The following is a 24,200-nucleotide window of genomic DNA, read 5'->3' on the forward strand; positions in this document are numbered from 1 at the left end:
TCCAATCATGTTGAGCCAGAAATCGTGAGCTGCTGGAAACAAGGAAATCAAAACGCAAATTCCCAGAGAAATCCATGCTCACACTTCAATCAGATGACCCCGGAGGTTTTGCACTACCTGGTTTACTAAGGTTACAGTGACACGAGGCCCGATGTTGCCACACCCTGCACGGGGGTGTCCCCAATTTCCAGGAGTCTGCCAGGTTTCTTCGGCTCCCCCTTTAGTTATCCAGACCCGGGCAGTTCTCGCTCGTGATCTCGGTGATGTTGGTATAAGGGTAGGGGTCCGTCCAGATGAGATCAAACCTGTTAGGCAGCCCATATTAGCTTCGTGGACCACGAACACCCTTGCAACTCTGCGGTAAAGACTCACCGGTCATCAGGATAGGTCGGTGCGTTATCATCACCCAACTTCTCCGCGATGTTGGTCAACTCGCCGTGTTCCCAGCAAATCAAGATGTTGCCACTGCCGGAGTAGTCTTTCACCAGGTCCTTGACACACTTGGAGTCCTTCTTCGAGCAGGAAGTATCGACAGTAAGCCCCAGTTCCTCCGCGAGAGGGAGCACCGTCTCGTACGGGCGGTCGCGTTTTCCATCTGCGGTCTCTGTTAGTGGCTGACCGCTATTTATAGTGGCACCTGGAGCTCGCCAAAGAATTGACCTACCTGACTTGGGTTGTTCTGCAATGATGTATCCAATATCATAACTAGAATCCGGACCAAACACCTTCGTTAAGCAATCGGCACGCTCCAAACCCGTGGCACTGAGGCCGGTGCTCCCATTGCTGGGCTTCTCGCCGTGGCGGATCAAGTAGACGGTCGGCTCGGCCAGAGCGAGCGTTGCCGTGGCCAACAGGCCAAGTGACATGGACAACTTGATGTACATTTTCATTGACTGAAGAAAAGGTAGAGAAGAGAATAATACAGTTGCTCACAGTCTGGATCTGGATATCCCGCTGCTTATATACGAGCGGTGGATGAAATCGCCCCCACCAGACAAACGATTCAACTCCGAGTGTTGGTTTTCCAACAAGGTTTATTTCCCCCTGAACAACATCGCCGACTCCCGCTGCAGCAGATGGGGATTACTTCGATCACGATTCCACCAGCAAATTAATTATGATTGGATTACATGCGAGTCAAGCCCTACACGTGGGACAATGCACAAGACTGAATGGACTTGAAATTTTGTGATCCATCAGAGCCACTCGCCGGTCGATCCCGCTCGCTAAACCCGTGGCCGCAGTCCGCACACCTTCGGCTCTCCCTCGTGGGGAATGTGCTGTCATCCCCCGATCGTTCCAACAATTCAGAGGCTGTGATGAGGCATCTCATTGGTGCCCAGCTGCGGGAGCAAGTAGCGCCACCGCCCATCCATTCAGATGAGTCGTGGTGGTCGCGTGAAGGAATCAACGCCTCTCTGCCAGTGAAGATATTCCTTCTCTTGGCAGGAGTGGATCCTCATCGCTTAACTCCATAGACAATTCCTCACAGGCTGCCTTACTCTTCCCTTTTTATTCTTGATCTGTAGCGATCCTTGAATTATTCAAGATGTCTCACCGATCGACCCTGAGATAACCGGCCCACAAGAGACCGATCGACTGGTCCTACGGAGTAGTCCAGGGTGGACCAATCACTGACCCACAAGTACGAAGTACCATGAAATCTCTCCGATTCCAGCACTATGCCATGGGTAAAATGTTGCACAGAGTCGTAATCGGCTGAACGTATACGAACAGTTCTTGAAACTGGCTACCAAGAGCAATAAAATGACGTGAGGGAAAGCAACGTACAGGTACACATAGTTAATGGAAAGTCTCTGCTTTTCGCCACAGTGATGGATCAACATCTATCTTTACTTTGAATGTCGACATTTGGGTCAAGAGTACTTACATACATACATACTTACTCACTTACTTACTTACTTTGCACAACTCAAAACTCATTTCTTCCATCTCTTAAGGGTATTGACTTTCAAACCGGCTGACGTGTGTCGTATGGAAAGCGATCCGGTGATGATGATGCGGAGCAGCGAAGGTTATTTGGCATGACAATACGCTCTACCTATTTAATTATTCCAACGACCACCCTTTCTTGACCACATCCATGGCTGCAAAGTACACATACTAAAATTGGCAAGGCGTCCAATGACGAATTGCCTGACGCACCACCTGAGGTAATTGATATGCAGGTAGCACAATGCGGAACTGTTCGCGGATGCACCTTGCTTGCAAGACAAATACAGTAAGCCATCAAAATTGCCAAGGACAGTAGCTGGTCTAGTATCGATATCAAGCATAGCGGATTCAGGAGTAACGGATATTTCTTATAACTACAACATAGTTTAATTTAGAACATACAGCCGCTAACATTCGAATATTAATTAACACGTACGTTGAAGAAGTCCACTTTAGGCTTTTGAAATACTATCTAGTGTGGATAGAGATCAAGAAAATAGGAGAATCAAGTCACTAGTACTAAAGAATATTAATAGTAAAACCTATTAGGTTCTCTGGAAGGCGCACTATAGTCTGCCCAAATAAATGCAGTGTCTGATCAGCCTAGTTCTAATTCCATAGCTAAACCAAGATATAAAAAATCTTGAGTATCTCCTCGAAGAGGGGACTACAAATCACACTGGGCTGATAATAAGGCAAGCTGGATACAAAGGTCTCGTTATCCGACTCGACTCCGGGCAGGCCGCTACCAGCAAACGCATCAGGAATGTTAATATAGTTAATGTCAGTACCAGGATCTGTGTCTGCCGGCCAGGGCGTACATTGCTTGACCAGCACGTCGTATCCGATAGTCTCGAAGGTCAGGCTGCGGGTCTGTTATTGCTAAACCGCATACAGGAGGGTTGAGGCAGTCGGGTTAGCTTGAGACCGTCCTTGTACAGCTTTGCGATTAGGCTCATGGCTAGCACCGAATCCATTCCCAGTTGGAAAAGATGTTGATCGGGTGAAATCTGGAAAGGCTGTCTGTGGAGAATGTTAGAAACATGACCCTGCAAGCGCGTTTCCATGAGATTCAGACCGACGCCGCCGGGCTGACATCAGGACAGCTATACGCATCGAGTTCCTCTTGTGACATGTCAAGAACGTAGTTGCGGAGAAGCCTTTGGTCGACTTTTCCTGTCGCTGCTTTGGGCAGGTATGCCAATGGAAGAGTATAAAAGGCACTATATATGAGGGCAGACTCTGATATAACATAATTCTAGCCCCTTGCACCTTGCTTTACAAAGCATCCGACGGGAGCTGCAAAGTATAGGAATAGGGTGGTGAATCACGACCATCGCCGGGATAGTAGATGGATGCCGCGAGGAATGAAACCATCTCTCTCTTCTCTTCAGACTGGATGAGATCTATGATCGTGAGGGATCCGGAAAGGCTTGCTGAATGTGATGTTAAACTTCCCCAAGCTCCAACCGCTGGCCGTGGGAGGCTCAATGAAGGCTTCGGAGGTATGTTGAGGGTCATGCAATAGCCTTGACCGACAATAGCCCCCTCAATAAGTAATTCGCCAACAGCTCCATGGGGAACAAGCTGTTGAGGGTCATCCTGGCGTACAACCAACCCAACACTGGCATTTGGGACGCCAGTTTTCCGGGCATTACAGTTCAGGTCCAGCGGCTTGGTTACACTCGCGGTTTGCGTGCGCTCCGCTGGGCCATATGCACTTAGGAGACAGACTTTATCATGCCAGACTTCAATATTGCTCCTCGTGACCGGTTCTCCGCCAAGGATCAGCGACTCGAGGTAAGCCAGCTCGCTACGGGCGACTGTTTGGGTAAGCATACGATTCGCAGCGGAGGCCAAGTTCCCCATCTGTTCATGTTCCGAGGGAATACAGAGGCAACCTCCTGACATCAATGCGGCCATGACACCGATCACTGGCGCACCCCAGGAATGCGATACCAATTGTAGAACACGCAATGTCGGCCCTCGATTAAGTTGAAGGCGAAGAGTCTTCCAAGCAATGGCAAGGGAAGCATGTTCAATCACGGCCCCTTCGAGTGTTCCAGTAGAGCCGGATGTAAATATCATGTATGCAGCGCTGTTTCTCTCAACATTGAATTCAGCCTGCAATGTAACTTGTCGAGTCCACCTTCGATCATCGTCCAGTTCCAATACTATTGAGTACAAGCCCCTTGCTTTGAAGCGGGTCTTCTCATTTGCAATTGCCACCGTTGGGTTTAAAGATATCGCTCGCTGCAATATATTTATACTCGTCCAGATAGCAACGCCTCAGATCCCGGATAATGGTCCCCAAGTTGATCATGTCCACATTAGGATGATTGACATCTATTGCGCAGTATAGCCGACCGCCAGTAGCCTCATGAATTTGGAACCTGGGAATCCACTGTAGTGGCTTGTCCGAAGCCAAAGCTGGATGCATATTGGGCGTTCATCCAAGCTCATGATTGAACACATCAAGTTCCTCAGGGCCTAGACGGAACACTTTCATCATGACTTGCAGGGCCATGAAGCTGTCTCCGGCTGAGCCTTCCGCGAAAATGGTGCGCAGCATGGGATGACGACGGCAAACCTTCACCCATGCGCAGCGCATTCGATCGATGCTTCGTTCTGCAGGGGGGGCGATAATTTCCCACACTATCTGATTATGATAGTGGGCCGGGTTTCGAATGTGTCCCAGTAAGATGCCCTGTTGGATGGTGGAGCAGCTGGATATAGATTTGATGTGTTCATCCTCGGTGCCTCCCATGAGTTGAGCGGAAGTTTGGCGTCGACAGGATCTACCGGAGAGAATATCGTGCTAACAGGAGCCTCGTCCGCGGATACGATGCTGCTGAGCTTGCCAACAGTCTGTCTCTACATAATTTGCGCGACTGTCAAGCGAAGGCCAAGCTTATGGCTCAAAGTGACCAGCTTCATCGTGGTGAGTGAATCTCCTCCCAGACGTATGAAGCTGTGATGAACCCCAAAGTCCCCAGCATTGATCCCCGATACCTCGGCAGAAAGGCCTGAAATGTCTCGCTCCAGATGAGTGCTTGGAGATTAAACTCAATCGTCGCCGATTGATAACGCTCCAACTCGGCGCGGGTGTGTATTCGCGGGCGAGCCCGGGCTCTTCACGACCAGTTCCCCGATAGTGCCCACTGCCGCCAGTTTACCACAATTGTGGTGACCAACAATTCAGTGACGAACGCGGGCGGCAGATGTATACTCGATGGTATGTGATTGTTCGTGCAGCTCTGTCAAGCAATTGAGCGCCGTCCTTCACTAGACGCATATTCGAACAACTCTTGCACATTTCGCACCCAGGCCTCCATAATTCCTGCAGCCAGCGGCTCTCCACCCAGCGCGAGTGTCTGAAAATTCGCTGTATGAGTATCGTGGTTCAGGCGTCGCAGTATTGACGGGGCCATCACCGCAGGAAGATTGTTCAGCCTGTCTTGGTCGGAGGGAATACAGAGTGTCCTGTTATTACTCAAACACCAGTATATGTCATAGATTGCCATGGTGAATCACAGCTAGTCCGACTCGACATATCGGCGAGAACAATTGCCCAGATGCTGCGCAAAAGCACCGTCAGATCAATTCCCTTTCGGGTACTGTTCTCTAAAAGGATTGTGAGTATGTCCGGGGAATCTCCCGGGTATGGAATTCTGTGTTACAACCAGCGCTCGGGGGGATTAGCGTGGGAAACATCCCAAGGGGCCGGTCTTCTATACTTCCCCTGCTCTCTTAAACTATGGTGGTTTGCTTGACGGAGTCGAGATGGCGTTAGGTCTCGCAAAAGAAAGAGAGCGGATATCTTATCCGGCAGGTGCTTCCTCGAATTTACCAAATAAGTCCATAGCAAGCGTAGCTTCATGTATCGTATTTTCAACGTGTAGCACCTTTTTTTTGCCTGACTCTCATCCAAGGACTTCTGCGGATGTGGCTGTTGTCACCAATGAGGATGCCTCAATCGAGGGCAAGAACTGGAGTAGCGCTGCATCCGGTGTCACCCAAAGGTGTCATCCCTTGCATTCCAGGTCTAACTACCGCATGCGTCGCCGATCGTGATCGATCCTTACCCGTGCTCCACAGGAGGGAAGATCTAAGGAATGCCAGAATTTCATAAAAAAACAGTGGTAGGTGTGTGACTTGCCTGAACCTGGGTATATCCCACGGGATATCAAGTAGTCTGGAAGGTCCACCTTATAGTCACAGGAACTGCACACAACCATCTGCACAGGAACTGAATCGGAGATGTCTTAACGGAGAATCCTGGGATCTCGTTTGCGGCTGGGGATAGCCTCTACATTTTCGGATATTTATTCCGGCACCACTGTGGCCACATTGACTGGGGGTCGTATCAAGTAGGAAGTTCGTTTGTCTGATCTGAAGGATATCTGGAGTGATGTTCGATGGCCAGCTGGATGAAACGGGCAGGACAAAAATCTGGTTGCATTGCGTTGCCTTCTACTTTATCTTTGTTTCTTTAGGCCGGATCACCGAATTACTGCCAAGCGGTACTCCAAGATGCCGAGATGAAACAGCAGGATGTGTTGGTTAGTTTTTTAGTTGACATCTATACTTCGACGGACTAAACGTCACTCCTGTATTCTCGGTAAATAAACAATCCTTGAAAGCCTTCTACTGAGCGTGTTGACCTTGATTTGTCCCTCCTTTGGCCGGGTCGACCATTTGATCTATCTGGGGATGGTGACACCACCCGCGAAGGAGTGGCAGACGTCAGAGATTACGATCGGCATCGGAGTGTGTCTCCGCGTTAAGAGGTCCTCTGGATCTGGGGGGTTTCGTTTCAGCACCGCGCGACATAGGCTGCGGTGGAATATTTCTACAGATGACGCATTCATCCCGTGCCGGCGATACAGAGTGGAGGGTGATCACACAGGAGTTATGAAGGATAGACGATCATCAGGATGGCGATGGAGGGAAAGTTGTAATTCTGCCCGGGGTAAGTTCCCGCATGACATGGATCACTGGTAAAGGGAACAGGGGACGAGGGAGAGCAGTCTAGAACCTGCCAGTGCTGGTTTCTCCGGCAATCGCTGGGACGGGAGGGCTGGCCGTATCGCAGCTATTCACGGCCATGAAGTTGGAGTAACTAGCACGAGGTGGCTGAACGGCTTGTTCGAGGCCAACGTGAACCGGACACAGGATCAAGTAATGGTCTGTGGAAAGCGACAACCTTCGATATTGCCTGGGGTATGAACCGCGCACTTCCCGTCGCGGAGGGATACTTTTCCAGCACCGGGCAAGCAGCAGGAGGTCCTACATCAGACCGAGGGCATTTCTTTTATGTAATGGAGAGCGAACACCAGCTCCACACCCTCTTCCCAACAATATCCAGCCCAGTGTCCATCCCTGCCCATAGTGACCCCGTCTAACGTCAGAGTATGGGGTATCGACTCCATGGGAAGGATTCCAAGGCCAGAGAAGATCCTGATACGAACTCCCAGCGTCAGAATCTCCACACGAGAAGAATCCGGGGAATGAATAAATGGCGCCCCCGCATTGGAGGGGAGCACGGCTTGCCCATAGTGACGGATGATGGAATATCTGTTAGGTAATAGCCGGAATTCGAAGGCAGCAGCATGGTCCATCTTCTGCTCCGACCGACGATCGTGGACAGAAGGTAGCGTACGGGGTAGAGGTGCACGTTTCAAGGATGAATGATGCCATCTCAACGCATTGGCCGCACTGAGCTAAGCTTTGTCAACAGAGGGCGTTCTCTCAACCAACCTGGGGAACCCGGAGACCGAGGGGATACCACGCGACTTGGCAGGGGGCGCGCGCCGTGCAAATAGGACTGGAGAGACGAAACTCATGCTGGGAAAGGCAGATCACAGCTAATGGATGCATATCTAGCATATATCTATAGACAGTGAGAAGAAGACCAGACAATTCAGCAGGTGTGGCCGCAATAGATTGAAGCATTGCGGAGTCTGGGGGGAGGCCAGGCGGGAAGGCCAAAGAGGGAAAGGGCGGGACAAAACAAGTTCACACGTCGGATCCGAACTGATACCGAAAGGGGTTAGGGCGGGTCAGCAGCAGTTGGAGTCGGTTTGCGTTGTTTGTGTTGTTTGTTGGGGGAAGTTCGCCTCCAACAACAACAAACAACCTCCAACACGGGATCGTTGCCTGACTGACTGCCTGACCTCCGGGAGGGTGGAAATACCAGTCGGGATTGAATATACAGCGGGTGACGCGGAGGATTGAGAGGATCAGCAGACACTACTTATGAAGTATGATAGGGAGATAGATAGATAAATCGGCAAGTTGGTCAAACCCGAGAGTCAGTCACTCCGTAGACGAAGAGACAAAAGACTTATCTCTCGGCCCGGGTCAGCCATCAGGTCACCATGAGTAAAACCGAGAGCTAATGAGTTGGAACGGGCTGGTGTAAGAGAGTGTGAGTGTGTGAGACAGGGAGGGACGGGCGGGATAAGATAAGCGCCGGGATCAGCCAAGGGCCTGTAGCACGTTCTCCAACTGACGAGTACTAACTTAGTGTTCGGTGCTCATACGTCCGCCCGGAATCCGTGAGCGATAGCAATTGGTCATCAGCCTGATAAGCCAGCTGGCGGTCTTACCGCATTCGTCAGGCTTCTAGAAGATTGGCACGCCCCAGCTCGTCAGGAAAATAGTTATGCCGAGATTTAGTGTTGCAGGTCAGCGTCGCTTCCACCGTTGCCTGTCCCGAGTCATGGACAACCCGACCCTCTCTCTCTTTCCGCCCGGTGAGTCGCGTGTGTCCCTCTCTCTGTGTGTGTGTGCTGACCCCCTCATGCCATCTTTCAGGGTGAGATAGTACATTACTGTAGTACACGCTTACGGATACTCCATCCACCTTTCCACATACACTGTTCAGCCTCACGGCTGACCGGGTGCAAATAAACTTCGCGCCGGACACCCCGAAGATAGTAAGCGGACGGCGTCGATCGGGAACGACGGAGAGGGAAGGGCGGAGGAACAGCACTACTGCAAGCGCGGCCAGGTGCCAGGGCTAATCATCGGGCTTCCTCTGCTTCTCAGTCGGGCCTAAAAAGTCTGGGGGAAAATGCAGGCTAACGCGAATAGCCTTTTAGCCTTTTCAGTCCGGTCGGGCCTGACCACCGGTTACTTGGCCGCATTGGGAACTAGTGTCGGGGTCAGTCTAACCCCAAACCGGGAAGGTGTGCAGTCCCAACGTCACCCTGGGGCTTAACCCCTGGTGGCCACTAATCCCTTTCCGGCTGCCTAGACGGGCTAGGCACTAATAGCGAGGATGTCATTGGTGGGATAGACTCAGTGGCGGGAGCTTGGTCCCCACGTGGAGAGCAGATAAACTGGCAAACCTTAGCAACCGCCACTCTATCTCATTACCAAATCGTTTCCACTTTTTTTTGGTCTTGTTCTGGTTTCTCCATCGTCTGATGGCCACCACCAAACTGGTTGAAACTCGAAATGTCTTTTTCTTCGCATTCTCGTTGGTCTGTTACCCTCGTTTATCAGTGCCGCTGCGGCGGTGCCCGGATTCATCCGACCCTCTTCCTCTTCTCTCTCGTTCTTGGTGCTCTGGGCGGACGGTTCTGTGCCTGCGGTGAATTACCGTCCCGCTCTATTCAAAACCCTCCCTCCTCCCTCTTGTTCCTCTCTCACTTCAGACTCACCTCTCTCTTTCCCTCCCTCTTCTCTCATCCTCCTCCTCCCCTTCTCCCTCCCTAACTCCCACCCCAAGGCAACGGTGTGTGACAGGGCACTGTGTGTTTCTACTCACTCTACCCTCCTCCACCCAACCGCCACTAACCTCACCTTGCCCACTCACACTACCTACACTTCTACCTTTTAAATCTACTTTACATCACCTTTTCGCAATCACAAGTCTTTCATCATGGGTTACGGCGACGAGATTGCCGGCATGGGCAGCGAGTCCAAGAATGCCATGGGGGGTGAGAAGTATGGTGGTAACCCGCAGTTCGACGGCGATTTGGTGGAGAAGATGAGCGAGGGCGAGCGGAACATCTACGAGGCGGGTATTGAAAAATATAACCGTCTGGGATGGAAGCGCCTGACCGTCGTGCTGATCGTCGAGGCCATCGCGCTGGGCAGTTTGTCCATTCCCGGCAGTTTCGCTACCCTCGGTATGGTCGCCGGTGTCATTTTGACTGTTGGTCTGGGTTTTGTCGCCATCTACACCAGTTACGTGGTTGGTCAGGTCAAGCTGAAGTTCCCCGACGTCGCCCACTACCCCGAGGCGGGACGTCTGATGTTCGGCCGGGTTGGTTATGAGATTATCTACGTGATGCTGGGTCTGCAATTGCTCTTCCTGACGGGCTCTCATTGCCTGACGGGTACCATCGCCTTCATCAACATCACCGAAAGCGGCGTCTGCTCTGTCGTGTTCGCTGTGGTCTCTGCCGTCATCCTGCTGCTCTTCGCCGTGCCCCCCAGTTTCGCTGAGATGGCCATTCTCGGCTACGTCGACTTCGTCTCCATCATCGCCGCCATCCTGATCACCATGATTGCCACGGGAATCCAGGCATCCGACACCCCGGCTGGCCTTTCCGGTGTGAACTGGTCCGCATGGCCCAAGGAGGGCATCACCTTCACTGACGCCTTCATTGCCGTCACCAACATCGTCTTCGCCTACAGTTTCGCCATGTGCCAGTTCTCGTTCATGGATGAGATGCACACTCCCAAGGACTACGTCAAGTCCATCTGGGCCTTGGGTCTGATTGAAATTGTCATCTACACGCTGACGGGTGCCCTGATCTACGCCTTTGTCGGCCAGGACGTGCAGAGTCCCGCCCTGTTGTCCGCGGGCAGCATGGTCAAGCGCGTGGCTTTTGGTATCGCCCTGCCCGTCATCTTCATCAGTGGGTCGATCAACACGGTGGTGCTGGGCCGCATGATCCACGGGCGCGTCTTCAAGAACTCGACCATCCGCTTCATCAACACCAAGATGGGCTGGATTACCTGGCTGGCGCTGATCACCGTCATCACCTGGGTGGCGTTTGTCATCGCCGAGGTCATTCCCTTCTTCTCGGATCTGCTGTCCATCTCCTCATCGCTCTTCATCTCGGGCTTCACCTTCTACTTCCCCGCCCTGATGTGGTTCTTGCTGGTACGCGAGGGCAAGTGGAACACGCCCAAGAACCTGATGCTGGGGGCGCTGAACCTGTGCTGCCTGCTAATTGGTCTGGTGACGCTGGGGGCTGGTACCTATGCCAGTGTCGACGACATTGTAAGATGCCTTTTGATTCCTCCGATTCTGTCCGATGCTAATGCCATATTTTTTCTAGATCAACAACTACCGCAGCGGTTCCGTGCGTGGTGTGTTCACCTGCGCCAGCCCTGAGTAAAGCATTTCTTTGTGATTATTTCGATGGGGGAGACCTCCGACCGGTGCCAACCTTCTACTGGAGGGATATCGGTCGGGATCTTCCCACTCCTGCAAATACCCCCCACCACTACTGCATTTGATGTACATATGAACTCGATGGTTATGATTTCCGGATTGTGAATACATTTACGAGCGCCCTGTTGATACATGAGCGGGTCTTTTTCTTTTACATTTTGCTCTCGTCTTTACTCCACCATTCATGTTCCCACTGCACCGCACCAGCACTATACCTCCCATGTTTTTTTCCTGCAATAGATCAAGACCCCTCTCACAATAGAGTTCTACATTTTTGATCTCATCCTATTGCTTCAAAGTAATACAGATAAACCTCGTATTATTGTAGATAAGCCTTGAGGTGGCGTCGCATCTGCCGCTGGGTCTCAAGGTTCAAAGTTTGGCGCAATGTCCGGATGACGCGGGGACGACGGGGGGAAAGACTGAGACGGTCCATGCAACGCAACGTCACAATGAATCTCGCCATCCGGGCGAACCGATCAACATACTAAATAGTAAATAGAGCACGCCATCGGATCATCTCCGCGTGAGGTTGCGTTTGGATGGATCCAGCGGGGGTCCCGAGTGGCATCTCCAGTGTCCCACTCTGTAAGTAGAAGTTGTTGGTCATGATGTAGTGGATGTGATTGCTGCTGATGTGAGATTGCTGACACTACCTAGAATACCACTGCCACTTGCACTACTACATTGTAGTACTGTGTGATAGATCGACATGATGTGACACTTGCATCTCTGTGACTGGATAGTATTTACTGGTATGCAGTCTGACTGCATCATGCTGTCTTATCCATTTTATCTTACCTCTGGTGATACCTACAACTACTCATACTAGTGATGTACCACTGGGATATATATATCTACTAACTCCAAGTAGTAGCATTACTCAACTCACTTAACAGTAAGTACTAAATGACTACTACACCCATGATTGTCATGTCAATGACATTAATTATATACCTCTTGGCCACCAGCGGATAATTTCTCCCTTGCTTCAGAAGGCGTCAAGCTAAGCTTCGACTATCTTCTCTTGAATCAGGCCATCAGGTGCATCTGCCGACCAGTGCCGGTAATTAGTCATCACACAAATCAGGTGATTTGCACGTGCACTCTGAGTCATCAGGCATGAATCATGCATCGTGCACAATGCACAATGCATAATACGTTATGAGGGTCTCCTTTTCTTTTGTTCTGCTAGTTATCCTTGAAGTCCCTCCTTTTCTCGGGGATTTATTGCACCGCAATCTATTCCAAGACATCAGGGATCTCCGGATCTACCCCTAACCCCTCTAGATAAGTAGTGTGTAGCCCTACACAACTACGGAGTACACCTAGAACACCATCCCCTAAACAAGTACGGGTCTCAATCCCAATATGAGATCCATCAACTTGACATCCGATCGACACTCACTAACTGAAACCCTGCCAATCATTCCCCCCTCTGCAGCCCCGTATCCCCAGCTGGAGCTGCTATTTCTATCATCCGACATCCGCCATGTCTCACTCTAACACCTCCATCATGATGGCTCGGATGCAGCAGTCGTCCTTATAAAGCTGGCCTGCTCGGGTGAGCTGTCTTTCGATGCTCCCATCATCCGTTCATCGTTCATCACTCTCAATACCATCACCATCATGAAGTTCACTTTCGCCGCCATCACTGCATTTGCTGCCACTGCACTGGCCCAGAATGTGCAGATCGCCTTCCCCAAGGCCGGCCAGACCGTGCAGGCGGGACAGAAAGTGACCGTCCAGATTGAGCGTCCTGTAAGTCTGCGTCGCTGTTATTATGCCCTATGCCCGAATGGCATAGATAATATGTGTCGTTGACTAACTAGATAACTGCTCAGACTCCCCCCACCAACGTCGAGGAAATGGCCATCGCTATCGGCTTCCAATCCTGCGCCTCTGCCACCTGTTACCCAGCCTCGGAGGTGTTAGGTCAGGTCCTGTACAATGGCGCTTTTGACCCCGAGTACCATGAGTGGTACTTGCCTCAATATCAGAACTTCACTGTGACCATTCCCGAGGGTACTGCTTCAGGTAAAGCGGTGCTGGGTGTTGCTCATGCTTCTCTTATTGGGGTAAGTTAGTTCCTCTTCAATTGTTGGATGTCTGCTGATTTCATCGTCTTTAGGCATCGTTTGAGCCGTACCTCCAGACCCTCAGCCAGAACATCACGATCGCATAGATAGGATTTCCTGAGGGTATTATCATCAGTCGAGCATTTGTACATAGCATCTCAATCGAGTCGGGGTTAATAACTCCTCAACTGATGTACGCGCAATCTCGGGTGATATAGCTCGTCGCCGATGGTGGTCATTTAGCGCCAATCACGCCATCCCTTGCATATCGCTCGCCGGACAGATCGGCATCAGCATCAACATGTATCGTATTGTCCAATGGGTGAATTGATTGATAAATGTCAAGTGGGGTGGTGTTTTGCAGAATACATAAATAAAGAGCTTCGCAGTCCCGCAACAGTAGATAATTACAAGTAACGATGAAAGGACTCCCCGTACTCCTCAGCTTCGCTGCTCTAGCGCAGGCCACTGATTCCTTTGCAGCAATTGGCAAACCAGAGAGCCAGAATGTCCTACAGGACCATCATGTAGCTCAGCAGCACTCCAGCAGTCGTCCCAACATCGTCTTCATCCTCGTCGACGACCAAGACCTGCAAATGGACTCCCTCCGGTATACACCACGTATTAACCACTACCTCGCCGATCAGGGTGTCTTCTACCGCAACCACTTTGTCACTACGGCCTTGTGCTGTCCATCACGAGTGAGTTTGTGGACTGGCAAGCAGGCACACAACACCAACGTGACCGAGATATATCCCCCATACGGTACTCCCCAGCCCTACCTCAACGCAAAGCCCTTTGAAAATACTAATAAGTAATAGGAGGCTACCCCAAATTCATCGAAGAGGGCCACAACGAAAACTGGCTCCCCCTGTGGCTCCAAGCCGCCAACTACACGACCTACTACACAGGTAAACTCTTCAACGCCCACACTGTGGACAACTACAACGCCCCGTTTGTGACTGGGTTCAACGCCTCCGACTTCCTCCTCGACCCATATACCTACCAATACCTCCGTCCACACTACCAACGCAACCACGATGCCCCGACCAGCTACGAGGGGCAACATACCATGGACATTCTCACCAAGAAGGCCCTGGGGTTCCTCGACGATGCTATCAGCAGTAACGATAACGATCCATTCTTCCTCACCATCGCCCCCGTAGCACCGCACTCCAACCTCAACATGACCGACGAAACCGACACCACAACATTCCGCTTCTCCCCTCCGATCCCCTTAGACAAACACAAACATCTGTTTCCCGATGCCAAGATCCCCCGAACCCCAAATTTCAACCCTGACTATCCCACCGGAGTCAGCTGGATCAAATCCCTCCCACAACAAGACGCAGAGAGTATCGCATACAACGATGAATTCTATCGTGAGAGACTCCGTGCTTTACAAGGTGTGGATGAACTCGTGGAGAAGATTGTGCTGAGGCTGGATGATGCGGGGATTCTGGAGAATACGTATATCTTTTATACTTCCGATAATGGGTATCATATTGGTCAACATCGGTTACATCCGGGGAAAGAGTGCGGGTTTGATGAGGATATTCGGGTGCCTATGTTTGTGAGAGGGCCGGGGGTGCCCAGCGGGGTGGAGGTGAGTGCTGTGACGACGCATATCGATTTGGCGCCGACTATACTGGAGATTGTTAATGGTGAGGCGAGAGGGGAGTTGGATGGTGTGGCGATACCATTGACGAGAGAGGAGATAGCTGCTGCGGATGTGGATGGCGGCAGACATGAGCATGTCAATGTTGAGTATTGGGGTGTGGCTGGGTTTGAGGGTGCGTTTGGTCGGGATGGTAAGCTCCTCTTCTTCTTCCACTTCTGAATCCCTGAGGGATAAGAATGATTCTAACAGAGTGAATGGAATAGAAAATGGCGGCCCTGCCACCTTCACCAACAACACCTACAAAGCTCTACGACTAATCAGCCCCGACTTCAACCTATATTACTCCGTCTGGTGCAGTGGGGAGCACGAACTCTACGATTTAACTGTACCTCCCCTATTCCATCCTCATTTCTATATGAAATACTGATGATAATATAATATAAAGAATGATCCCTACCAACTCCACAACCTCTACCCCAACCTCGCAGTATCTAAAATAGCCTCCTACTCCGCAGTGAAAATCTCCACCCGTCTCGACGCCCTCCTCATGGTTCTCAAATCCTGCAAGGGGGATACGTGTATCCACCCGTGGAAAACACTACATCCGGATGGGGATGTACATAGCTTGCGCGATGCACTAAATGATTCCTTTGATGGGTTCTATGTTCGTCAGGTGCGGGTGCAGTTTGGGTGGTGTGAGAGGGGGTATTTGATTGAGGCGGAGGGGCCGCAGGTTCCGGTTGCTTATTATAGAAGTACGAGGTGGAGTGATTGGGTTTGATGTAGTAGTATAATGGAGGTTGAGTGTGGTGTTGAGTTCTATGAATTAAGACAAGAGTATATGGATACTGCGTAGGAACTGGATGTATATGTAGATTATATCACCCTCATGTCCTATGATACTCACAACCGACTCTCCCTCACCTCACTCACCAACCTCACCTTCTGCAACGCATTCACATCCTCAAACCCCCTCATCAACTCATTCGCCCCCTTCTGCCCCGTCCCCAACTTCCGCCACTTCACCAACTCCAACAACTCTGATTCCACCCCCTCCACACGATCCACCACCAACTGTCCCAACACCGGCAAGAACTTGAACGCATGCCCACTGCCCCCCGTCGCCACCATCACCCCTTTCTTCCCAGCCACCCGATCAATCACCCAGTGATTATCATACGAGTCCGTATACCAGCACAATCGCGTCTGAGAGATACCTATCCCAGCCTCTTTCAATTCGGGTAAATACCGATCCAGAAACCCTTGTATCACTGAGACAGATTTCTCCGGTAGTCCAGATACAGAGGGGGCTGTCCACTTGGTGATCGGAGCGCTCCGCACTCGTCCATCTAGCTGGACCTGCGGATGCGTGTATTTCGTCCCGCGATACCCGATCTTCAGGACCCCCCGGTCATCTAGTGGGAACCCATAGAGGTTACCGTTCTCGCCGCTGCGTACGTTCCATTGGAAGACGGGGAAGTTGGATGCTGAGAAGCGCTGGCGGAGTGGAGAATCCTTAGGGATGTGGATCATCGCTACGGATCCGGCGGTGGTTTCGCAGAGTCCGTCCATTTCTGGGACTAGAGTGGGTGTCCATCCCCCGCAGGCGAGGATGGTTAGGGCTGCCGTGTGGTGTTTGCCGTCTGCGGTGCGGATCCCGGTGACTTCGCCGGTGGTGGTTTCGAGGAAACCCTCGAAGCGACCGGCTTGGCGGTCCAATACGAGCTTCACGCCGAGTTGTTGGGCCAGGTGTAAGGCGTAGCGACATGCTTTGTCGGCGTAGACGAATCCCCCGATCATGTCGAGGTAGCCGCTGGGGGGTTGGCCGTTGTGGGATAGATGGAAGGGGTCGACGGCGTAGCCGTAGCCGTCTGCTTTGGCTCGGTTGACCTCTTGGGGGTTGGAGGCAAATAGGTACTGCGTATGTCCGAGGCCGGCTTTGGTCAGGTTCTCTACTGAGGCTTTTTCAAAGGGATTCAGACCGGCTGCGTCACCGTGGTCGCCGAAATGGTAGTTGCCGCAGTTGACGTAGATGCGGTCCTTGCTGGTCATTCCAGGCGGGAGTGTTGTTCCTTTGGCGAGAGACTCGTTCCAGGTCTCCCATGCTTTGATGGCTTCGAGCGTGAAGTTCTGGTACCATGTTTCGTGGCCGTAGGCGGCGCGGATGATCTTGTTGAGGTCTGAAGTTGCTGTTAGCATGTGAGTAGACGATTGTTGTGCATGCAATACCTGCAGACGCAGCATCGCAGCCACGGTCAAAGTCGTAGAGCGTCTCGTGGTAGGGCTGGCGGTCGAAGACGGTGACGTTGTGGTATCCCCTGCGGACCAGATGGATGGCACTGGAGAGGCCGAACACGCCGGCGCCAACAATGGCGATGGGGGCGGCCTTGTCGAGGGGAGCAGACATGACGAGTATACGGTAGATGTGCAGTGAATGTGCACGCTTATCAGGTCAGTGCGATTTATAGTTGGATTGGTAGGTGGCGCTGCCAAGCGGTTGATGGGAATTGCTCGTGCGGAGAAGATGGACACCCCCACTCTTTATGCTGCTCTCACTGATAACGCGGGGCTTCTGCAGACACGGGATGGACCTTCCTGTCAATAAGAAGAGGAGGAGGAGGATGATGATGATGCTAGACGATGATGTGTCTAGTGAGGGGTCTTATCTCATCGCTGGTTCGGGCTGGCCCGCCTGAGCTTCCCTTTGAGGCAATCCAGCCCTGATATGCGCTGGGTTACTCCTCACGGCTTGATACGAAGAGAGGCTGATGATGCCGTCTGCCATCTTATCTGGATGTGGCATCTGGATTGATTTGACGGCTTGATATGCCATGTGATCCTGACAGAAACAGTGCAGATGCAGTGCGCATATATGCTGGGCTGCCCTCCAAAGCAAGAAGCCATTGTCTGAGGCCATAACGCATCACTCGATATCGCCGCAGCAACATCATACTCAGCCATGGACACGCAGAAAGACGACTACAAGTCACACGCTGCCGCCGAAGAAGCGGGCGTCGTAGTCGGGGATTCTATTCCCATCGACGCCGCATCGGAGCGATCGGTCGTGCGTAAGCTGGACTTCCGGTACTTGCTCATCTCTCTCTCTATTGCCTGCTAGAAATGCTCATTCGCAGATTGCTTCCTGTGCTCTCGCTCATGTACTTCTTCAACTCTCTCGATCGCTCCAATCTGGGCAACGCCAAAACAGATGGTCTCGAGAACGACCTCCACCTGGTCGGAAACCAGTACAACGTCATCTTGGCGGTCTTCAACGTCACCTTCTGCTTGTTTGATCTGCCGTCCAACTTGATGTTGAAGAAGTTTAGCGGCAAGGTGATGCTACCGGTGATGATGATCGGATGGTGGGCGACCTTCTAGTAACTATATCCGACCCAGCTAACATGGCACAGGGGTTCTATCACTCTGCTGCAGTGTGCTGTGTTCAACTTTGCCGGCTTGTTAGTCTGTCGTTTGATCATGGGGATCTTCGAAGCGGGTTTCTTCGGTAGGTAAAAGGCCGTTGCTCGTCCATAGCCTATTGCTCGCCTGCTTGCTGACCACTTCAGCCGGAGTCATCTTCTACCTCACGCAGTTCTACAAGCGCAACGAAATCGCCTTTCGACTCAGCATCTTCTACGGCATGGTCACCATCGCCGGTAAGTCCCCACATATCACAGCGTATCCATCATAGCGTCCATCATAGCGTCCTAACCGACCAGGTGCCTTCTCCGGCCTCATCTCCTTTGGGGTCTTCCAGATCAAGCACCACCTGCCCGGCTGGAAGCACCTCTTTCTCATCGAAGGCGGCGCCACCCTGATCATCGCATCCTTCGCGCTTTGGTGGCTCCCTGCCAGCGGCGCCCAGTGCCATTGGTTCAACGAAGCCGAAGCTCGCGCAGCCCAGATGCGCCTCCTACAAGACGGTTCCGTGCGCACGGGCGAGCAGCTCTCCATCACCGAGGCCCTGGCTGCACTGAGTGACTGGCGCGTGCTCGCCTGGGCTGTCAGCTGCTTCTGCTACGGCGTCGCCCAGACCTCCGTGAGCAACTTCCTGCCGCAGATGGTGGCCCTGCTAGGATATTCCACCATCAAGACGAACCTCTACACGGTGGCGCCGTACTGTGCCGGCACGGTCGTACTTTGGATCATCTGCAAATCATCTGATCACTTCCGCGAGCGTTCCATGCATCTGGCCGGCTCACTGATGATCACCTTTGTCGGGTACATCATCTTGATCGCGGTGGACGCGTCAGAGCACCAGGGTGTCGCGTATTTCGCATGCTTCCTCCTGGCCGCTGGGGCCTTCGTGCCCAGCTCCGTCTTCCATAGTTGGCACACCAACAATGTCACCGACGAGTCGCAGCGTGCCGCGACGGTGGGATTCCTGGTGGGTGCCGCCAACTGCGCCGGCATCCCGTCCAGTCTGGCATTCAAGGCAGATACCGCTCCGCGATACAAACCGGCGTTGATCGTCAACTGTGCGTTTCTCCTCTTCGGAGTGCTGGTGATCCTGGGGATGGGGACGTATTTCCGTTACGATAATCGCCGCCGCGATCGCGAGCAGGGGGTCCGACTCACTGCGGCAGACGTGTCGACCAAGTCGCTGGTGGGCGGGTGGAAGGATCCGAATTGGCGGTGGACCGCGTGAGGTCAGATTTGCATATTATCTTGGTGTTTTGGCCATGTCATACGGACATATGTAACCTGGGGTTGCCTGTAATAGTCCGAACAGGGATGTTGATGTCGTAGTAAGAACGAATAAACTGGCTGAGACGAAGTCGTTTAGCGGTCTGCCTGGAGTTACTATTTCAAGCTAATCCCTGCCACGATAAACTCTGATAAGCATTGATGCTATTTACACAGACTCAACCCCCCGCGGAGATCACCCGGACGTCCGAGCTGACTGGGGTGTACGACCCTAAAACCGGACAGCTTGACTACAGCGACAGGGGTGGACCCAATCTATTCGTACAGCGTGTTCCCCCAACGGACGACCGTTAGGGCGGATGATGCGCCCCATGATTCGTCGGGAATGACCTTATCGGGGCCTATCCTGAGCTGGTCGAAAGGCTGACAGGCACCAGGGATATGCAAGCCATACCGACCTCGAAAGTGGCATCCATGCCCCCCATTCTTTTTTTTTTCTTTTCTCGATGAACATATTGGCTTCATGCTCATCAGACTCCCAAATCATCATGGCTGCCAGTGAATACACGCCTCTACTCGGACCCCCCAAGGTGCCGCAAGCTCTGCCATCGCCGTGGCGGGTTGTGGCTTTGATCTGCTTTGTTGTCCTCGTTCAAGACTTTGCCGAGTATCTCTCTCAGGCGCCTCAGACGGAGGTCTGGCTTGAAATTGTTATTCGCAAGTTCTGTCCTGCAGGACAGGATGGACCCGGATGCCAGATGGATCGTGTACAGAGGGAGGTGGCTCTCCTGCAGGGCTGGAAGGATACGCTTGAGCAGATTCCAGGTGAGATGCTGCCATCGCCCATCATGGAGTTGGCTAATTCAGCCAAGGGATACTGTTTGCGGTGCCGTACGGCGTGCTGGCAGACCGGATTGGACGTCGGCCGGTGCTGCTGTTATGCGCACTAGGATTCACGCTGAGTGATGTGTGGACCAAGGCTGTGGGTGAGTGGGATACATGGTCGGAGCCATCCACTTCTCAACCACTGACATACTTGGCTACTTTCCAGGCTGGTTCTCCGATCAGCTCCCACTGCGACTGATCTGGCTGGGCCCGATAGCACAAGTGCTGGGCGGCGGCACACAAGTGGCCACTTCCATGATGTATGTCATGCTGGCTGATTTGTTCAGTGATGAAGAGCAGTAAGCGATACATGTCCCCAGTGAAAGACTGCGTAGCTAAGTGTCTAGAATCACGGCATTTCTGTACGTATCGGCCATGGTGCTTGTCAGCGAGATCCTGGCCATTCCACTCGGTGCCCTGCTCATGACCAAGAACATCTGGCTACCGTATCTACTATCACCGGTTTTCAATGCAGCGGGCGGTCTCCTTCTGCTTCTCTTACCGGAGACATTGCCACGGACTCCTTCACCCAGCCGACCGTCTTCTCCTGAGCAGGTACTAGACCCGAAGGATTTCCGGGGGCGCATCAGAGCTGGAGTTGACGAATTGCGCCGCTCAACGGCCGTGATCTGGAAACATCGTCCAGTGCAACTCTTCCTCGTCGTCTTCCTGATCGCCTTCCTAGGAATGCAGGTGATGAAACTGCTTCTGCTGTTTGCTGCCGACCGGTTTCACTGGACTATTGCTCAGGTGAGTGAGATAGGAGAAACGACGATATGTCCAGAGCTAACATTTTCTCTTAGGCAAGCTTTCTCATACCCGTTCGAGCGGTTACCAGACTTCTCCTCCTTCTCGTGATCCTACCAGGCATATCGCGCTGGCTCATCGAGCGACAGCGCATGACCCCATTCACCAAGAACACTAGACTGGCTCTGACGAGTAGCGCCTGCATGGGTGTGGGCTGTCTGCTAATTGCGCTGTCGACCCATCCGGCGGGCGCAGTGTTGGGGCTGGTTGTATATGCGCTTGGGTCCGCGATGCATCTCTTTGCTCGGCGCATTATCACCTCGCTCGTGGACGCGCACCATATGGGCACGCTGTATACGGCGATCGCGGTGATGCAGGGAATTGGAGTGTTGATAGCTGGACCGATGATGGCGACAACGTATGGCTGGGGACTGGCACAGGGTGGAGTGTGGACGGGAGCGCCGTTTTTGCTGGTGGGTGCATTATATGGAGCGGCCGGGCTGGCAATCCTCTTGGGAAGTTGGGACGGCTGCAAGGACGATTTGGAGGATGGTCAGTGAGAAAGCTTATTGGAAGCATGGAAGACGCAGCGATACTATTGGCTAGGACATACACATTATCGCAACACAGGAGATACTCCTAGTCTGCCACAGTTGCGTACCTGATTTGACTGAAGCTTAGCACTTTTAGTCCATCATGGAAGCGTTGGGCCGACCACTAGAGGGGATAAAAATAGATCCTCTAGTAGACACATTCCGGGGATCGTCGATACCGATCTGGATCCCGCTGTCTGAGATGATGCGAGGATCATCTGCAATAGAGAAGCCATTTTGGGCGGCTACAAGTAGATAATATCCCAGGAATTAGGGATCTGCCGAGGGAGAAAAGGGCAGGATCTCGTTCTATTTGGTGGTTGCTGCGATGTAGAAAGTCGAGATTTGTTTGGTGATGATTGGTGCCTGGCCACTAGGCCTATTCGGGTTGATTTTCTGCCTTGCCTTGATGGCCTCCCGCTCACCTGATCGCATCTGATCCATTCTGTTCATTCTGAATAACTTCGTGCAGAGTCTCGGTTCTCCTCCCCTGTCCATCTGCATTCAATCAAGCATCCCGCGACCCATCAACTTATCAAAGATACTTTTACCCGACTCACCCTCGGCATGCCAATCGAGCCTTTCCATCAGCGTCAATCCAGATCATGAAACCCACCGCCAATCACTGCCACTTGCACCGCGTCCGATCCTTGGAAAATCGCCGTGGGAGCCTGATGGGCTTCATTCACCAATGACGCGTCGTGCCCCCCGGACTAGCGGCCACTAGTCTATCCATCCAACTCCATCCATGGCTTCCATCCGCGAATCCAGCCGCCGTTTGGCCCAGCCCGGCCCCCACTGGTCCTTCGGTCGGTTCCTGTTTCAACTTTCAAGGCTGGCTATCTATTTTTTGCTTCTGGTCTTTTCCTCCCCCTGACCCACCACACCATTTGATTCCCGACGCCGCCGCTGCCTCGCCCATCGCTCTTTCTCCTGACCGTTGCTTATCCTCCCGCTGGACCAGTCCCTCCTTCTCTTGTCCCGTTCTTTTGACTTCCACCAGCATCGGAGTACACTCGTTTCAACGCATTGTCTTGCCTTTTCTTCCATACCAGTCGCCCACCATGCAGTTGAAGTCCATTCTCCTCGCTCTGGCCCTCAGTGCCTTCGCTCAGGCTCAGACTATCCACGGCTACACCGCCAAGGACTGCCCTAGCGATGGCAGCACCGCATCCGATGATACAACCCTGAATAAGTGTAACACTCTGACGGGTTCCAATTTCAAGTCCCTCAGGGGCAGCCCTGGTGACTATGTCCTCACGGCATTTGCGGAAGCAAAATGTCTCGGTACCGGCTATGCCCTGCCGCCCGGCAAGTGCATTAACGGCGACAAGTTCACTTCCTACGAGGTATGTGCCTTGAAAGGGATCTGATACGGGTTACCCTGGGTTTGCTAACCGAACCGAATTATCCAGATCCAATTCATCCCCATCGCTAAACGAAGCAACGCAACGGCCCTGCTGGAGATGTACGCCGACTACTACGCTGAATTCCCCGAGGAGGCCGAGGAGCTTAAACGCCGGGTGAACGAAGAGTAGGGGCAACACATAGACGCCACTGTACAATGACCTCGTGCGATTCTGCATAGTTGAATGCCTCGATTATTCTTTTGAAAGTGTTTGGAGTTTGGGATACCATATCTGCGATATTATTACTAGCACCATGGCACGGATGACAATACAAGCTATTCTCGATTTCACTGGAGTCACAGGGAGGAACACCGGGGTCTGCGGCTGATCGGTTGGATTGGAAACCGCATTGCCATGTTGCAGGTCGGATGGGATGCCGCTGTGGTGGAATCGATCCGGGCGGATATCCGATGACTTGCTCGTCTCTGGACTTCATGCGTCTAGCATGCCATATCGTAGCTCGTCAATTCCATCAATAGGTCTGGAAAAAGCCTATCAATGAAACTTCGTGAACTGGCCTAGGAATGGCACCCTCCAACGCAACTCCAGTCACTACATGTCTTGAGAAATGAACATTGATCATAGAAGTGGACTATGTAGAACGGAGTGATGATTTTTCTCAATCGTCGAGGAGAGGACTACTATCAATATCATGACCCATGGCCACATCCGAGAGCATGTTGCAGATAGCGAATAGTTGTAACTGAGCTATTTCTATAGCAACCACCGACTGGGCTACCATCAGCAGCAATCGAAGCGTGACCACATAAACGGATGTATTTCAGACTCAACTACCGATAACTCATTACTTATATTATGGGCTCAATTGAAACGAAGCCAGCAACC

General features: G+C 52.3%; 11 protein-coding genes across 11 annotated transcripts; 8 read left to right on the forward strand and 3 right to left on the reverse strand.

The window, feature by feature from the left end:
* Nucleotides 1–220: 220 nt before the first annotated feature.
* ASPBRDRAFT_200600 (putative phosphoglycerate mutase family protein) lies at nucleotides 221–884 on the reverse strand (the record flags this gene model as incomplete). The annotated part of the gene is made up of 3 exons (XM_067621453.1): nucleotides 221–305; nucleotides 373–595; nucleotides 665–884. The coding sequence occupies 3 exons, from the start codon at nucleotides 882–884 to the stop codon at nucleotides 221–223; spliced, it is 528 nt and encodes a 175-aa protein (XP_067474238.1).
* Nucleotides 885–2,577: 1,693 nt separating this feature from the next.
* Nucleotides 2,578–4,044, reverse strand: ASPBRDRAFT_200601 (uncharacterized protein; the record flags this gene model as incomplete). The annotated part of the gene is made up of 4 exons (XM_067621454.1): nucleotides 2,578–2,821; nucleotides 2,852–2,979; nucleotides 3,035–3,179; nucleotides 3,239–4,044. The coding sequence occupies 4 exons, from the start codon at nucleotides 4,042–4,044 to the stop codon at nucleotides 2,578–2,580; spliced, it is 1,323 nt and encodes a 440-aa protein (XP_067474239.1).
* A 5,308-nt stretch (nucleotides 4,045–9,352) lies between these two features.
* ASPBRDRAFT_358989 (uncharacterized protein) lies at nucleotides 9,353–9,764 on the forward strand. The gene has a single exon (XM_067623394.1). It carries the CDS (start codon nucleotides 9,421–9,423, stop codon nucleotides 9,679–9,681), a length of 261 nt encoding a protein of 86 aa, XP_067474240.1. The 5' UTR covers nucleotides 9,353–9,420; the 3' UTR covers nucleotides 9,682–9,764.
* Nucleotides 9,354–11,691, forward strand: ASPBRDRAFT_48532 (putative amino acid transporter). The gene is made up of 2 exons (XM_067626105.1): nucleotides 9,354–11,200; nucleotides 11,259–11,691. Exons 1-2 carry the CDS (start codon nucleotides 9,848–9,850, stop codon nucleotides 11,316–11,318), a joined length of 1,413 nt encoding a protein of 470 aa, XP_067474241.1. The 5' UTR covers nucleotides 9,354–9,847; the 3' UTR covers nucleotides 11,319–11,691.
* Nucleotides 11,692–12,694: 1,003 nt separating this feature from the next.
* ASPBRDRAFT_359003 (uncharacterized protein) lies at nucleotides 12,695–13,623 on the forward strand. The gene is made up of 3 exons (XM_067623395.1): nucleotides 12,695–13,135; nucleotides 13,219–13,452; nucleotides 13,506–13,623. The coding sequence occupies exons 1-3, from the start codon at nucleotides 13,004–13,006 to the stop codon at nucleotides 13,557–13,559; spliced, it is 420 nt and encodes a 139-aa protein (XP_067474242.1). The 5' UTR covers nucleotides 12,695–13,003; the 3' UTR covers nucleotides 13,560–13,623.
* Nucleotides 13,624–13,871: 248 nt separating this feature from the next.
* ASPBRDRAFT_662367 (sulfatase family protein) lies at nucleotides 13,872–15,915 on the forward strand (the record flags this gene model as incomplete). The annotated part of the gene is made up of 4 exons (XM_067628691.1): nucleotides 13,872–14,217; nucleotides 14,274–15,263; nucleotides 15,337–15,458; nucleotides 15,519–15,915. 4 exons carry the CDS (start codon nucleotides 13,872–13,874, stop codon nucleotides 15,852–15,854), a joined length of 1,794 nt encoding a protein of 597 aa, XP_067474243.1. The 3' UTR covers nucleotides 15,855–15,915.
* A 61-nt stretch (nucleotides 15,916–15,976) lies between these two features.
* On the reverse strand, nucleotides 15,977–17,480 carry ASPBRDRAFT_200605 (uncharacterized protein; the record flags this gene model as incomplete). Its single annotated transcript, XM_067621455.1, has 2 exons — nucleotides 15,977–17,253; nucleotides 17,303–17,480. The coding sequence occupies 2 exons, from the start codon at nucleotides 17,478–17,480 to the stop codon at nucleotides 15,977–15,979; spliced, it is 1,455 nt and encodes a 484-aa protein (XP_067474244.1).
* Nucleotides 17,481–18,193: 713 nt separating this feature from the next.
* Nucleotides 18,194–19,721, forward strand: ASPBRDRAFT_136725 (uncharacterized protein; the record flags this gene model as incomplete). Its single annotated transcript, XM_067618821.1, is given in 5 exon segments — nucleotides 18,194–18,435; nucleotides 18,484–18,578; nucleotides 18,640–18,733; nucleotide 18,765; nucleotides 18,777–19,721. 5 exon segments carry the CDS (start codon nucleotides 18,194–18,196, stop codon nucleotides 19,719–19,721), a joined length of 1,377 nt encoding a protein of 458 aa, XP_067474245.1.
* Nucleotides 19,722–19,973: 252 nt separating this feature from the next.
* Nucleotides 19,974–20,825, forward strand: ASPBRDRAFT_359096 (uncharacterized protein). The gene has a single exon (XM_067623397.1). It carries the CDS (start codon nucleotides 20,227–20,229, stop codon nucleotides 20,668–20,670), a length of 444 nt encoding a protein of 147 aa, XP_067474246.1. The 5' UTR covers nucleotides 19,974–20,226; the 3' UTR covers nucleotides 20,671–20,825.
* A 24-nt stretch (nucleotides 20,826–20,849) lies between these two features.
* Nucleotides 20,850–22,010, forward strand: ASPBRDRAFT_48536 (uncharacterized protein). Its single transcript, XM_067626106.1, has 3 exons — nucleotides 20,850–20,904; nucleotides 20,953–21,355; nucleotides 21,409–22,010. The coding sequence occupies exons 1-3, from the start codon at nucleotides 20,864–20,866 to the stop codon at nucleotides 21,910–21,912; spliced, it is 948 nt and encodes a 315-aa protein (XP_067474247.1). The 5' UTR covers nucleotides 20,850–20,863; the 3' UTR covers nucleotides 21,913–22,010.
* A 999-nt stretch (nucleotides 22,011–23,009) lies between these two features.
* Nucleotides 23,010–23,483, forward strand: ASPBRDRAFT_34734 (uncharacterized protein; the record flags this gene model as incomplete). The annotated part of the gene is made up of 2 exons (XM_067623265.1): nucleotides 23,010–23,294; nucleotides 23,361–23,483. 2 exons carry the CDS (start codon nucleotides 23,010–23,012, stop codon nucleotides 23,481–23,483), a joined length of 408 nt encoding a protein of 135 aa, XP_067474248.1.
* Nucleotides 23,484–24,200: the final 717 nt, after the last annotated feature.

The sequence above is a fragment of the Aspergillus brasiliensis genome (genome assembly GCF_001889945.1).
Source record: "Aspergillus brasiliensis CBS 101740 unplaced genomic scaffold ASPBRscaffold_18, whole genome shotgun sequence".
NCBI classification, from domain to species: Eukaryota; Fungi; Ascomycota; class Eurotiomycetes; order Eurotiales; family Aspergillaceae; genus Aspergillus; species Aspergillus brasiliensis.

Coding starts and splice junctions, on each gene's coding strand:
- ASPBRDRAFT_358989 (XM_067623394.1), top strand. CDS start 9,421: ATGTCTTTTTCTTCGCATTCTCGTTGGTCTGTTACCCTCGTTTATCAG.
- ASPBRDRAFT_48532 (XM_067626105.1), top strand. CDS start 9,848: ATGGGTTACGGCGACGAGATTGCCGGCATGGGCAGCGAGTCCAAGAAT. Junction 11,201..11,258: donor ATGCCAGTGTCGACGACATT/GTAAGATGCCTT, acceptor TATTTTTTCTAG/ATCAACAACTACCGCAGCGG.
- ASPBRDRAFT_359096 (XM_067623397.1), top strand. CDS start 20,227: ATGAACATATTGGCTTCATGCTCATCAGACTCCCAAATCATCATGGCT.
- ASPBRDRAFT_359003 (XM_067623395.1), top strand. CDS start 13,004: ATGAAGTTCACTTTCGCCGCCATCACTGCATTTGCTGCCACTGCACTG. Junction 13,136..13,218: donor CCGTCCAGATTGAGCGTCCT/GTAAGTCTGCGT, acceptor ATAACTGCTCAG/ACTCCCCCCACCAACGTCGA. Junction 13,453..13,505: donor CTCATGCTTCTCTTATTGGG/GTAAGTTAGTTC, acceptor CATCGTCTTTAG/GCATCGTTTGAGCCGTACCT.
- ASPBRDRAFT_48536 (XM_067626106.1), top strand. CDS start 20,864: ATGTATGTCATGCTGGCTGATTTGTTCAGTGATGAAGAGCA. Junction 20,905..20,952: donor TTGTTCAGTGATGAAGAGCA/GTAAGCGATACA, acceptor CTAAGTGTCTAG/AATCACGGCATTTCTGTACG. Junction 21,356..21,408: donor TTCACTGGACTATTGCTCAG/GTGAGTGAGATA, acceptor ATTTTCTCTTAG/GCAAGCTTTCTCATACCCGT.